We start from the raw sequence: 15418 nt of genomic DNA on the forward strand, positions 1-15418 counted from the left end.
TGGACATAAATCATGAGTTTTATTGTATTTGCAATTAAGCAGATCAAGTTTAATGTCCACAGAAAAGCCTCAGTAATTAGTATAAAGATTAATATAGTGAAATGTCTCTGGCTTAGCAGGCCTCCCATGCAAAACTGAATAAAGAATTGACTATATAATCGAATAGCATGTGAATATTAATGCCCAAAATCTTTCGAGTCCCTAGATCCCTGATGCAATTATTTTCTGTTCACATTAATTGTTCCTAACAGATGACATTAATGTCTTTGAGTTGAAATGTGTCCACAGGAAGATTTCACAAGATCAATGCTGTTTAGAAATAAGGTCACTTTTATAATTATGTGTTCAGATTTTGATCATTGCTCAACATTATAAGGTTAACATGCTGATTGTATTTAACGTGAATATCGAAATTAATTTTCATACTAGCCAATAAGTGTATTTGGGTATTCAGATTTTTCCTACTACTTTCCAACTACTACTTATTTCAATTTTACTACTTATTTTCAACACAGACCAAAAGTATGATTATTGTATATTAAATGCAATTTCCATGTGTGTGTGTGTGTGTGTGTATTGGTGGGTCATTGGTATAATTCTCACCTTCAATGTGGAAGACCTGAATTCAATTACTGACCAATACACCTAAAGAGCTGCCACACTATTTACTTGTCAATGAAGGCCTGTGTGTTACTATGACTAGGATGAGTGAAGGGTTTCAGCAAAGGTTTCAAACTAAGATGGAAGAAAGGCTTGGCCAAAAATCACCCAGTGAAAACTCTGTGGGTCACAGTAGTCCAGTCCATATCCAATCATGAGGGTGGCAGAGTTTCTTTCCATTGTCCACAGGGTTGCCATGAGTCGGAGGCCAACTTGAAGTTCCCTTGATGGCTCAAATGGTTAAAGTGGTTGACTCCTAACTGAAAGGTTAAAGGTTCCACATCCACCCAGAGATGCTTCAGAAGAAAGACTTAGTACTCTACTTTCAAAAAATCAGCCATTGAAAAGCGAACGAAGCACTGTTCTACTCTGACAATATGAGGTTGTCATGAGTCCAAACCAACTCCACAGCAACTGCTTAATATCACTGAGAAGCTGGAATTAACTTTTTCAATTGGGTCATGTAGCCCTGGTGGTGTACTGGTTAAAACAATAGGCAGCTAACCAAAAGGTCTGCAGTTCAAACCCACTAGCTGCTCCATGGAAGAAAGAAGAGGCAGTCTGTTTCTGTAAGGATTACAATCCTTGAAATCTCTATTGGGCATTTCTTCTCTGTCCTGTAGGGTTGCTATGGGTCAGAATAGACTCAATAGCAGTGAGTTTGATTTATGTATATAAACATATATGTATGGATGGATGATCTAATCACTTTTTTCCTTTATTAGTTACCTGTCCAAACCAAGATTTTGAAACAAACAATAAAATCATTGCAATTAAATATTTCTGCTTGTTTTTTTTTTAGAAACTTCACTCACGCATCCTAGATCTTTCATCTGGAGATTTGCTTTCAGAGCTGGAAAGAAGCCGAAGTTTGACGCAGTCACGAACTGATGTTGAGATTCATGTGAGTTTGCCTGTTGCCTGCAGAACACTTGTTTAGGATGTTATTTTCCTTCCATCAAGTATGATGTCACAAGTGAACCATAAAGTGCATCCTTGAAGCATTGTCAGGCAGATAAAAATACTTTCCTTTCTTGTGTTCTCTGAAATTCAATATCATGTCCCACAGCTGATATAGTAAGCAGAAAGTGTCACTCTTGGTAAAAATATCATAAATCTTGGCTTTGTCCCCAAGATACCTTTTTGGATATTGATTATATCTCATAGTCTCTGAGAAATGGTCAAGGAGCTTTTTATTAAAGCCCACGTACCATATTACTCATCCTACTTTTATGATATATTATGTATGAACTTTAAAAAATTCATGGGCTCTGTGGTGTTTTTTTGTTTTTTTTTTTTTCTTTAGCTAGGGTTAACTTTGTGCTTATTTTGCAGAACTTTACCTAGCATGGCTTTTCACTCTCATTGACATTAAAAAAAAGAAGTAACTTGAAAAACACAGGAGCCAAATAAATATATAATGAAAAATGATAGGCTTAAAAAAAGATGAACATTTGCAGATAACTAATCTTTTATTTTACTGTATAATTTTGTCACTGTAGATAGGATATTCTTTGTCAAAGGCAAATATTCTCATATTCATTTGGAATTAAATTTTAGTGGAATGCTTTCACTTTAAATATTCATAAAGACCCTAATAGCATTCAATCCATAATATGGCCTAAAGGTCAGGATTTTTTAAGTGCACACTTTTTATCCAAGAAACTCTTTGCTCATTCTCTCCCTCTCTTTTTAACTAAAATTGTGGGTTTTGTACTGCATTTCTCACAATAAGAATGTTAAAGCATTGTTTACTTTAAGTGTGCTTAAAGTATTAAGATTACTTTATAATCTATAATACACAAGGAGAAAAATACACTTTGAATAGAGATTCTAGGAACATTAAACATTATTTACTTTCTAGTTAGATCAACATAATTAAGATCATGTTTCAATTATAGTCAATATACATTTTTAATGAATGTTGTTGTTGTTGTTGTTATGTGCCGTCGAGTCAGCCCTGACTCATAGCGACCCCTCCTTGGGTTTCCGAGGCAGTATCACTACGGAAGTAGGATTGCCCAACCTTCCTTCCGAGGAGTGGCTGGTGGGTTTGAACCGCCAGCCTTCTGGTTAGCAGTCAAGTGCCTTAGCCACTATGCTACCAGAGCTCCCGAGTTTAATAATAACCATTCTCTATTATTAATGGCACTTGTGTTCAGTAGGATGTGTGTTGTTCTGTTCTATGTCTGAGATTTCTGTTTGTTGCAGGGCCTTAGTAGACATTAGAGCGTAATGGCTAGGACATGGGCCTGGCATCAGAATGTTGTATTGGCTATGTGACCTTAGGCAAGTTATTAGTATCTCAGTGCATCAGTTTCCCCATTTGAAAAATAAGAATATTGCTAGTTCTTTTCTAGTTCACAGACTTGTGGTGAGCATTAAATGAGTCAGTACATGAAATGCCCTAAGCACAGAACTTCCAATAATATTGGAGCAATAATAGGATCTGTGCTTCTTTAGCCCTCTTCTGTTCTTCCTGAATATGTGGCATCATGCTGCAGCCACAGAAAACACAGCAGACATATAAAATGATGACTGAGAAATGTATCCGCTAGAGTGTCTTTTTAAGACACAAATAACACGTTCCCACTTTTGGCTATTGCTCAACACAGTTATTTTCCACCTTTGTGCACAGCACCAGATAATGAGAGGGTAACAAGAAATAAAAAATAGGGTCCCTTAGGGATACTCTACATTTATGATTTAGTTGAAGAGACTAGATACCAGTATTAAATAGAAATTAATAATACCATCACCTAAATCTTACAGAGCATTACCATATTCCAGTAACCATCCAGTCTTCATAACAATTTTATGCCATTGTTGTTGTTAGTTGCTGTCAAGTTGGCTCTGACTCATAGCAATACTATGTACAACAGAATAAAACACTGCCTGATCCTGCACCATCTGCACAGTCCTTGCTATGCCTGAACCTGTCATTGTAGCCATATGTCAATCCATCGCATTCAGAGTCTTCCTCTTTTTTGATGAACCTCTAGTCTGTCCTTCTCCAGGGACCAGTCCTTCCTAAAATCATGTCCAAAGTACATGAGGTAAAGTCTCACCATTCTTCTGCCAGCCTGTGGTATATTCAGTATTCTTTGGCAACACCATAATTCAAAGGCATCAATTCTCCTTTGGCCTGCCTTATTCATTATCCACCTTTTGCATGCATAAGAGGTGATTGAAACTACCATGGCTTAGGTCAGGCACACCTTAATCCTTCAAGCAACGTCTTTTCTTTTTAACACTTTGAAGGGATCTTTTACAGCACATTTGCCCAAAGCAGTACATAGCATTTGATTTCTTGACTGCTGCTTCCATGGGTGTTTATTGTGGATCCAAATAAAATGAAATCCTTGACAACTTCAATATTTTTTCCATTCATTGTTAGGATGCTTGTTGGTCCCCATGTACAAAAAAAAGAAACTAAGGCCCAGAGGGTTAAGTGTTTGCCCAAGATCAAAGAGCTAGCAAGTAGAAAAGCCAAGATTTAAACATAATAAATAGCCTCAGAGTTCAAGCACTCAACCATAAAACAGTTATTCACTAGAGTAGATAATCCCTTGTGTGGAGCATGTGCTGATGAAGGAAACTGCAATGAAGAAGAGCTCAGTTTGCCTCTATGACTCTAGAGGACTGGAGTCCTTATGGAATTCCAGCTTGATTGTCCAATGAAGGGAAAATAGGGAATCCTCCCCAGTAGGGAGGAATGGGCCTTTCTGTTGGCAAGGAATTTCTTTCCAGTCATCTCACTATATACTCCTGCCCTAACATACAGGTCCATGGGTGTCCACTCAGACCATTCCCCATGTCCCCCAAAGCCCAGCCCAAGTCAGACTATGAGGTGACATGTCATGCTACCAAGTAACCCATGGGTGAATGAGACCTCTCATATCTTCTCCTAGAGGCTTGATTCTCAAAGCATAGGTTGCAGACTAGCAGAATTGCTGCATCTGGGAAATTGTTCAAAATATTCCGTCTCAGATCCCATACCACTCAGAATCACTGAATCAGAATCTGACTTTAATAAGATCCCCTGGTGATTCATGTGTACATTACAGGGTAAAAAGTCCTGTCTTAGAGAACAACTCCCTGCTTAGCCCCCTGCTTACCCATGGAATTGACAGGCCTTGCCTACCTCCCCTAAGCACCTACCATCACATCTCAAGTTCAAGGGGGAGGGCTGCAATTCTTTCTCCATCCAGCCACTTTTTAAGTTTTAATTTCCTATTTTCTTAATCCAACATGTATACCAGAGATACTCACATGAACCATGCCTGAGAAAGGATGCTTATTGGTCAAAAAAGACCTGGGAATTTGAGTTGAGTTGTAAACATGAACATAATTTTAATGGATATAATGAAAAGGATCCACCACCTGTCTGTCAGTTGTTCATGCTATGGTGGCTTGCATGTTGCTATGATGCTGAGAACTGTGTCCTAGTACTTCAAATACCAGCAAATTCACACATGGTGGACAGGTTTCAGTGGAGCTTCCAGACTAAGACAGACTAGGAAGAAAGGTCTAGAAATCTGATTCCAAAAATTAGGCAAGAAAAACCTTATGGACCACAACAAGACATTATCTGACTCGCTTGCTTTGGACACATCATCAGGAGGGATCAGTCATATTTGGTGAAGTAGAGGGCCAGCGAGGGTGAGCAAAGACCCTCAATGAGATAAACTTGCACAAGAGCCACAATAACAGACTCAAACATCTTGTAATTGTGAGGATGATGTAGAACTGGGCAACATTTGTTCTGTCAACTTAATAGCAACTAACAACAGTGAAAAGGATGGTAGGAAAGGCAGGGGGAACCACGTATAAACTTCAGTGCCTTGGAAGAAGGTAGAATGTAACTGTAAATGAAAGCCATATGGAGTAGAAGAAGGATCATCAGAAAGGCTTGTAGCTGAACAGCCTTCAGAACATAAACATTTGGATGGTAGGGGTATCTGTCAAAGGTGAAGATCGTCCTGAATGCCAGGCACCACCCAACATACTCAAAAAACAAAGTATATTTAAACCAAGAGAAGGGAGCAGAGAAAGTGTAAAACACAAGAGTAGAAATGGAGCATAATGTGATATTTCTGAAGGTTTGTTCTGGTGCATATTCTAAATTTTAACAATGACTAAAGCTTAAATGTCAGGTGTTTCTGTGTACAGAACCATTAGTTGTAGGCATCTTTTGACATACAAATATGCACTCTCCTTAACTAAGTTACATCTGGCGATAAAAAAAGTCATAAATCAATAGATAGATACTGCTAAAAGCTGAATTTCAAGGCAAGTTTCTCCTTTCAATGATATTTAAAGCCAGCTTTCAGGGGAAAAAATAGAGTAGTAAAATTTCTTGGCATTTTTAGATCACTTAAAGAGACTGTTATGGAGCACAGATGAAGTATTGATAGCAATGCAGATGATGAGCATTGAAAATCTAACATTATTAAGCATTATGGATATTGATTAGAGGACAAATTAAACATGCCCTATGTACTCACATAGGGGTTTAATATTTTACCACAAGTACTCTCTGATCATCATTACCTTCCTTCTCCAAGCTTGTGCTTAGCCACCTATCAGTTGGAATTGCATTTGGAGAACAGTGATAAGTACTCAGTACTAAAGGTACCCATAAAGTGTCAATAAATTGCATAAGTAGGAGGCTTTGCCATTCTGTAAGTGATATGAAGACAGATGACTTCCCATCAAAGAGTTTCTAAGACAAAGCTTTATATAGATAGCAGATAGGAATTAGACAGTAATGGAGAGATTCCATTTTCAGTGGATGGTGTGGTTGGAATTCTAAATTAATTTACCTTGTCTAGTTCCTGGAGCTTCATCTGGTACCTTAGGGGACTGTAATGTGGCTGTCAAGATGTACTTGGATGTTTACAAATTTGTCACTCTTGCCTTATGCAGACCCACTACTAGAATGCTAACACTCTGTTCTTTCTGCATGGGGCCCAGAACTACTGTGATTTTTTTTTTTTTTTTTTTTAATTTTATTGTTGTTGAAAATATACACAGCAAAACACAAACCAATTTAACCACTTGTATATGTACCACTTAGTAACACTGATTACATTCTTTGATTTGTGTGACTGTTCTCACCCTCCTTTTCTAAGTTGTTCCTCCACATTACATAAACTCACTGTTTCCTATCTAATCTTTTCAGTTCCTGTTGTCACTTTGAACCCAGATAATTATTATAAGAGCATAATGCTCAAGGTAGCCATTTTGTACTAGTTAAGCTAAGCTTTTATTTGGTTTTGAGAAGGCTTCAGGGGATATTTTTGGTTTCAGGTTTAAAGATTATCTCAGGCAGTAGTTTCAAGGATTCATCTAGCCTTCATGGTTTCAGAAAGTCTTCAGTCCATAGAATTTGAAACTCTGTTCTACACTCCTACTCACCCGATTTGATCAAGATTTTTGTACAGAATCTTTGATCAAAATGTTCAGTAATGGTAGTTGAGCACTATTTAGTGCCACTGTTCTCATGGCAAAGGAAGCAGTTGTTTGTGGAGACAATTAGCCACATATTACATATCCTCCCTTTATTCCTGATTCTTCTTCTTCCTCTGTTGCTCCAGATGACAATTGAGACATTGTTGTGTCCTGGATGGGTGATTACAAGCTTTTAAGACCCTAATCACTACATAACAACAAAGAGTAGAACAGATTAACTGGGATGTTCCATGAAACCGGGACAGATTAACTGGGATGTCCCCTAAACCTCCAAAACAAGATACCAAATCCCATGAAGTTTTTGGTTGTACATAAGCAGCCTCAGCAAGTACTTTGTTCTGTTAATCCCCGCTTCCCTCTCCCTCCTACCCCGGTAACCACTAAAAAACTATTCTCTACACATTTGCCTTTTCTTATCTTTTTATATAAGTGAGGTCATACAATTTTTGTCTTTTGTGATTGACTTATTTCACTTAGCATAATGTCCTGAAGTCCCATATCTTTTGTAACAGTACCAAGATTTTATTTCTCTTTCTAGCTGAGTGGTATTCCATTGGATATCTGTACCACATGTTGTTTATCCATTTGTCTGTTGATGAGCATGGAAGTTGTTTCCATCTTTTGGGTATTGTGAATAGTGCTGCAAGGGACATTATTGAAGTCTCTTTTTCAGTCTCTGTTTTCAAGTTTTTTGATTATATACCTGGAGGTGGAATTTCTGGGTCAAATGGTAGTAGTTTTTACTTTTTTGAGGAAACAGACACTATTTTCCTTAGCAGCTGTACCATTTTGCATTCTCACCATCCATGCGTAAGGGTTTCATTTTCTCCATATCCTCACCAACATTTGTTATTTTCTGTTTTTCATTTTGTTTTGTTTTTTAAGCTTAGCCATAACCAGGAGGCTGGTTGTTCAAACCCACCAGTCATTCCTCAGAAGGAAGGTTAGGCAATCTACTTCCATAGTGATACTGCCTCAGAAACCCAAGGAGCGGCTGCTATGAGTCAGATATGACTCTACAGCAGTGGGTTTGTTTTTTTGGTTTATCCTAGTAGGAGTGAAATGGTATCTTATTGTGGTTTTGATTTGCATCTCTTTGATACCTAATGACACTGAGCATCGTCTCATATGTTTGGTGGCCATTTGAATGTTCTCCTTGATGAAACATCTATTCAACTCCTTTGTATAATTTATGATTGAATTATTTGTCTTTTTGTTGTTAATTTATCAAAATTTTGTATACATTTTGATTATTAGATTCTTGTCAGTTTCTGAAGATATTTTGCTAGTAGTTACCTTTTCACAATTTTTATGAAGTCCCATTTATTTACTTGTCTTTTGCTGTTTGTGCTTTGATTACGTTAGATAATCCATTGTTGGAAGCTAGGCCTGAAGCATTGCCCCTACTTGTTGTTCTAAGAATTTTATGGTTTTAGTTTGCACAGTTAACTTTTTAATCTATTTTGAATTTGTTTTCGTATATGGTATGAGACAGGGATGCTATTTAACTTTCCTGTATGTGGAAATCCAATTTTCTCAGCACTATTTATTGAAGAGACTCTTCTTTCCTCATCAAATGGTCTTAGTACTGTTGTCAAAAATCAGTTGACTATATATGTGTGGGTTTATTTCTGGATTTTTCAATCTGTTCCTTTGGTCATATGTCTACTGTTACACCAGTATGCTGTTTTCATTGCTGTTGCTGTGTATCCCACTGCCATTGAGTTGATATTGATGAGAATAATGCTGTTAGAACCAATGGAACAATAGGTGTAATTTTGTACCTGTCTCTGTCAAGCACCTGACAAAGCACTTCACCCTACAAATGAAGATGCTAAAAATCCATGGAAGTTAAAGGAGTTTTTTGTTCAAGGTCTCATAGCTAATGACAGTGGGTAGGCTGAGATCCAGGCCACTAGACTCCTTAGCTCATGCTCATGGTCATGAACCTCATAGTCAAAGATGCTTAATGTAGAGATTTATTCTATTTTCTTTTTGTAGCATTAAAATCATGTTTTGATATTGATCTGATTCTTCCATCAGTATGATGGAGAAAATGAGAAATCACCATAGAGAAACTTTTGCCTGATAATAATGGTAAGGAAAACAAAACAAAAAAATAGCAGTTGCCATTGAGTTGACTCCAACTCATGGTGACCCCATGTATGTTAGAGTAGAACTATGCATTATAGGGTTTTCAGTGGCTGATTTTTTTCAGAAGTGGATCAGTAGGCCTTTCTTTGAGGTGCCTGTGAATAGACTTGAACATCTAACCTTTCAGATTATAATGGTAGTTTGTAATAATTGAGCACCTAATATAGGCCAGACATTGTCCTATGTACTTCTGGAAGCTCATTTTGTCCTTACAATAACCTCTAAGGTGGTGATATTATCATTAGTCCTTTTAAAAAGGAAAATATGGGTCTAAGAAGTTAAATGATTTCCCCATAGCCAAAAAGTAAGAGGCAGAGCCAAGAATTCAACTGATAGTCTGTCTGACTCCAAAGTCTATGCTTCTAACCATTATGATAAATAGGTTCCCTTCCCCCATGGTGTGAAGTTGAGTTGATATTCATTCTTTCCTAAGCAAAGCCCTTGGTCAGAGCTGCCCTGCTTTTTCAGGAGCACCAGCTGAATGCAAAATCAGGAACCCTCACCTTGAAGTGCCCTGGCTTGGGGGTCACCGTCCCTAGTCACCTCTGTCCTCGAAACAGCTGCAGCAGCAGTGACCTGTCTCTGTCAAGCACCTGCAGTGAGTACTCCAGTGGCTCCTCCTACACATGGCATGATGGGAAGACCCCCAGGAAAAGGGTAAGGCCACCTCTCAAGGCACTTGAGCATCACAGTGAATTAGAAAAGAATCATTTTCTAGTAGGGTTTGGTCACGGAAGGAAGGGTAAGGAGGAAACAACCATTTGCTGAGTATGTACTCATTTATTCTTCACAAAAATCATGAATGGAAATATTATTCTCCCCATTACACAGAAAAAGAAATAGGTTCAAAAAGGCTATTACTTGCCAGAGTTTGCCAAACAAATAAAGGAGTAGAATGATGATTTGACTAAACATCCCTGCCATCTTGGGAGGGAGTTTGGGAGAAGAACATTTCCCTTCTGTGCTTTGATGGAGGTCACCAAGATCATAGTTTTTCTCAAACTGGAACATGGACCTGTGTCCTAATGGAACTAACCACCCTTCAGACCACCTCAGACATTTCCAATTATTTTTGCAGACATTGTCCTTTGCTATAATAGTCAAAGACTTACTAATAGCTTCTGTAAATACTAAACAAGCCCATTCAACAATCTATTCCAAACCAAGAACCCTATGAAAATTCTAAAGGAATGTTTTCTTTCAGAGAATGAGAAAGATGGTGGATTATCCCAGTAAAATGGCCCAAAGTTTCTGGGCCATTTGTTTTATAGAATTTACTTCTCAAGAATGGTATACATTATATTGACCTCCTCTACAGAAGGAAGGTTGGGCAATCCTACTTCCGTAGTGATACTGCCTCGGAAACCCAAGGAGGGGTCGCTATGAGTCGTGGCCGACTCCACGGCAAACAACAATAACAACAACAACTCGATACTAAAAACCAAACCCACTGCCATCAAGTTCATTCCAAGTCATTGTCACCCTACAGGACATAGTAAAACTGCCGCATAGGGTTTCCAAGGCTGCAAATCTTTACAGAAGCAGACTGCCACATGTTTCTCCTACAGACCATCTGCTGGGTTTGAACTGCTGACCTTTTGGTTAGCAGCCAAATCCCTTAACCACTGTACCACCAGAACTCCTTCTATTCAATATTATGGCTTCATAAAACTCTAATTATAAATTGGAGGGAAACATAGTAGAGAGAGAGAGAGAGAGAGAAAGTTCCATGGTAAAAGACAGGAAACATTGCTTCAGTAAAGACGGGCATCCAAAAACCAAACCAAACTCACTGTTATCGAGTTGATTCAGACTCATAGTGACCCTCTTTGGGTTTCCAAGGCAGTAAATCTTTACGGAATTAGATTGCCCAGTCTTCCTTCTGTGGAGTGGCTGGTGGGTTTGAACCACCAACCTTCTGGTTAGCAGTCAAGTGCCTTAGGCACTATGCCACCAGAGCTCCTTAAAGATGGGCAAAGCTCCGCCAGTATTCCAAATGTTCCTTTCTTTACCAGGTTTTTAAAAAACTGCTACTGCTAGATGATTCTCATCTGCAAAGTGGACTTACACAGCTGAAGAGCCCTCTGTTCTCTGAACAGTCATGTTTGCACACTGTTTTAGTAATTTTCTAATATTGGAGGAAAACAAAGTAAGCAAGAACAGAATTATAGAAACAGAAAAATTCCCTACCTCCTAAAAAATGTTGGTGAGGGAATAACCTTGAAAAGGACTCAGAAAAAGATTTCCAGCTTGAATTTTGAGCTTATTGCCTTGGACCCAAACTTCTAATGGAAAATGCGGAGACTGACGCATTATCAAAATTGTTCCCTCTAAGGAGTTGTCTGGAGCTCTGAATAATGACCACAAGGGGCCTAGCTCCTACCTGGGGAGATGATCAGGGATGTTTCTTCTCTTTGTCTCTTATTATCACTCGCTCCCAGAGCCCTTTGCTTTGCTCTCTTCACTCTTACACTTCCTCTCTCTCCATCTCCCTCTCCTTATCTCTTTTTTGGCTGAAATTCTTCCAATTAGAACAGTTCCTAATAGTCTAAGGAAACGTCTGCACTGAAGGCAGAAAGAGAGGTTCTTAAGGCATTCACACATGCTCAGATGTCCTCCTGTGGAGATTTAATAGGGCTGTCTTTCAGAATGGTCATGGAGCACCAGGTACACCTGGCACATTGCACAGTGAAAACTCCTGATTCTCAAGGAGCTAGCAAACTTGATTGTGTCCAAGGACCTGTGTGAATCTAGCCTCCAAAAGACATTTTTAATTTATGCTATTTGAGGAGCACTTCTACAGTTCTTACTGTGTCCCAGATACCTGTGTAGTATTAACTTCCATCATAATTCACATCATGTGAATTTGAATATGAATACAGTATTAATTTATATCATAAATATATGACTAATGGTTCTCTTTTAGTTCACAAGTATTTTTAAAATATCATTTGTGTAGAAATAGGAAAGAAGCCTGCATGAAGTGCACTAACCTGCCCTACATTGAAAAACTGGGCTCTAATTAATGAGTAATCACTACGTGGAACACAGCCTCCAGTACTTTATAAACATACATTCATTTATTGCTCACAACAGCCTTAAGTAGTTTATCCTAATCCCCCATTTTACAGATGAGAACTGAGGCATTGACAAGTTAAATAACTGGCCCAAGACCTCACAGCCAGTAAGTGGCAGAGCTGAACACTGGATTTCAAAGCATTCATACAACCATTCTGCTGTTCTGGGTTTATCAAATGAACCTAAGGCTTGGAGGATTTGTCTCCATTGTTGGGATCAATTTGCCCTTTGTTTCCATTAAAGCCGAGAAAGGTCTTTCTTTAAAAAGTTTATTATCCAGACAAGACATAGAAAAGGACTATATGCATTAAAGGAGTTTTTGGGAGCTCTGGTGGCATAGTGCCTAAGGCATTTGATTGCTAACTAGAAGGCTGACAGTTCAAACCCACTAGCCACTCCTCGGAAGATTAAGCAATCTACTTCCAAAGAGATACCACCTCAGAAACCCAAGGAGGGGTCACTGTGAGTCGGATTTGACTCGATGGCAGTGAGTTTGGTTTTGTTTTCCTGAGTGGCACAATGGTAAAGCACTTAGCTACTAACTGAAAGGTTGGTGATTGGAATTCACCTAGAGGCACCTAGGAAGAAAAGCCTGGCAATCTACTTCTGAAAAGTCATCCACTGAAAACCCTATGGAGCACCCCACTACATTAACATACATGGGTCGCCATGAGTTGGAATCAACTCAGTTGCAACTGGCTTGGTGTTTTTTTTTGTGGGCATTGAAACCAAGGCCCTCTCTGATCAGTAGCATCTTTCAACCAGTTGTACTATCCCGTAGATCCACTCTATTCCAACTTTTTACCAGTAAAGGATGAAGCTACCCATAAGAAACACCAGCTCCTTCCCAACACACACCTCTCTCACAGCGGCTTCATACATTTTATTTATTTGTTTTTCTTTTTAAGTTTCAAGATTAGCCCAAACTTTTCTAAAGTTTTTAAAGTACCATGATCTCCTGAGGAAAAGACTGAGAACTATGGCTAATCTCACAGGGCTGTGAAGCAAGGCCCTAAGGGCTTTTAGCCATTGGCTCTGGGATGAACTAAACCACAGTGTTGGCAGACCCTGGAGAGGCAGCAACAAGGTGGGTGGCAGAGGCTGAGCACTTCTCCTGTGGGTTGAACAAATCTGCCTTTTCCAAGCTTGTGTAGTTTTGTCTGGCTTCTCTCCTTTATTGTGAACTTGACTATCACGATCATGGATTTTCTTAAAATCTGAAGCTGTGGCCCCTAATCATGGGTTGGTCTATAATACCCAGACTCATTAATGGGATCTCTTCCTATTCTGAAGGAGTTTTCAATGGTGCAGGGGAAAAGGGGGAGGAGGAGGAGAAACATCACCACACAGCATCTACCCCCAACATCTTCTGACACTGGGATGTTTTCTAAAGAAAACATTATTTGACTAAAATAAAATAATAAACATATACATGTTGTTGATAACAAGTGTAATTTTGATGAAAATGTCTTAGATGTAAGCAAATGTTCACAGCTTACTAAAAGCCACATTCCAAAGGAAGTGTCTGACACTTTTTCAACTTCATTCAGCATGCATTGCTCTGGATACGAGTGTATGATGGGTGTGCAGAGTTCTAGGGGAAGAGGGTGCATGCTAGTGTGGAAATGCCAATGTGAGCCAAGGTTGGTAAAGTTAGCACATCTGAAGCCATCAGATTCATCCATTGAAGTCTTTCATATTAAGCATATGGCCTTTTATGAAAGTAACTAGGTCAGCCCTACACCCCACTAATTTCCCTGGGTGCTGGTTTGTTATTAAACTGTACAAGTTCCAGTCAAGAGGGGGGTGCAAGGGTAATCTATGACACTGATTAATAGAGAGGAGAGAAGCAAACCTGACTGTAATAGTTTAGTATCCTGAGTAGGAGTACTGGCTCTAGAGCTAGACTGCATAGGTTCAAATCTCTGCCTGGCCACATTTGAGCCAACTCAGAAGCAGCAGAGTATCATAGGAAGAGCCAGGGAAGCTGGAGTCCAACTCCTCATTGCCACTCTAACTTTGTGATTTCAGAGAGACTAATCTTGAATTTCAGTTTCCTCCATAGTATATGGGAATGATAATGTTTCCCTTACAGGTGCCTGAAAATTTAAGTTACTTCATTCTGTAAGTGGCTTGTACAAAGTAGATGCTCAGTAAATGTTAGTTTCCTCCTTTGCCCTTTTGTTTCTTTGCTAGCTAAAGTGAGGAAATATATGAAATATCTGTGTAGAATTCAATTATTTCCCTATGTCATTTCCTGCACACTTTTCTGAAACTGAGGTTGGGATTTGAAAAGTATGAAAGACAGGGAAAAGACCTTTCTAGGTTAGAAGGTTAATAATTACTATAGAGTTCTAAAGGAGCACTGGTGGTGCATTTGCCTGTTAACCAGAAGATTAGCAGTTCAAACCCACCAGCCACTCCACAGAAGGAAAATGGGGGAATCTACTTCTGTAATGATTTACCACCTTGGAAACCCAGTGGGGGTTGCTTTGAGTTGGAATCGACTCAATGGCAGTGAGTTTGATTTGATTTTATAGTTTTAGTAACAAATACTCAGTTGCTTTATGTATGTAAGTATGGGTGTATAGTAACTTCAGATAACTTTCATTGATATTCATGGCCTACACATTGTCACAAGCAAATTGTGACATCGCAGAATAGAACTGTCAAATATTACAATAGAATGGACCATAAAAAAATGGAATGACCAACTCACATTGCAAGCCATATTCTCTCTACCTCCCATATGGACTCTACAGAGAGGCCATAGGGATTTTCTGGATATTCTCTAGGTGTACCTTGAACATACTTTCCCAGCGCTAGGGCCTTATCCATCACATTTCTTCTACTGTAAAATAACTTCCTATCCACTTTTGAACCTATCCACTTTTCAAAGACTGTTGTTGTTGTTTTTTTAGGAGCCATTGAGTCAGCTCCAACTCATAGTGACCCCATGTACAACAGAACAAAACACTGCCCAGTCCTGTACCAGGCTCACAATCCTTGCTTTAACTGAGCCCATTGTTGCAGCCACTGTATCAATCCATTT

General features: G+C 38.9%; 1 protein-coding gene across 1 annotated transcript in view; it reads left to right on the forward strand.

The window, feature by feature from the left end:
* NCKAP5 (NCK associated protein 5) overlaps positions 1-15418 on the forward strand; it is a 988332-nt gene that overhangs the window by 894613 nt on the left and 78301 nt on the right. Inside the window, exons 10-11 of the mRNA XM_007938042.2 lie at positions 1463-1564; positions 9757-9945. Of these exons, the coding sequence (XP_007936233.2) occupies positions 1463-1564; positions 9757-9945 (291 nt within the window). The remainder of the gene's footprint in view (positions 1-1462; positions 1565-9756; positions 9946-15418) is intronic.

This window comes from Orycteropus afer, unplaced genomic scaffold (genome assembly GCF_000298275.1).
Source record: "Orycteropus afer afer isolate SDZICR_OR568_19922 unplaced genomic scaffold, OryAfe1.0 scaffold00004, whole genome shotgun sequence".
NCBI classification, from domain to species: Eukaryota; Metazoa; Chordata; class Mammalia; order Tubulidentata; family Orycteropodidae; genus Orycteropus; species Orycteropus afer.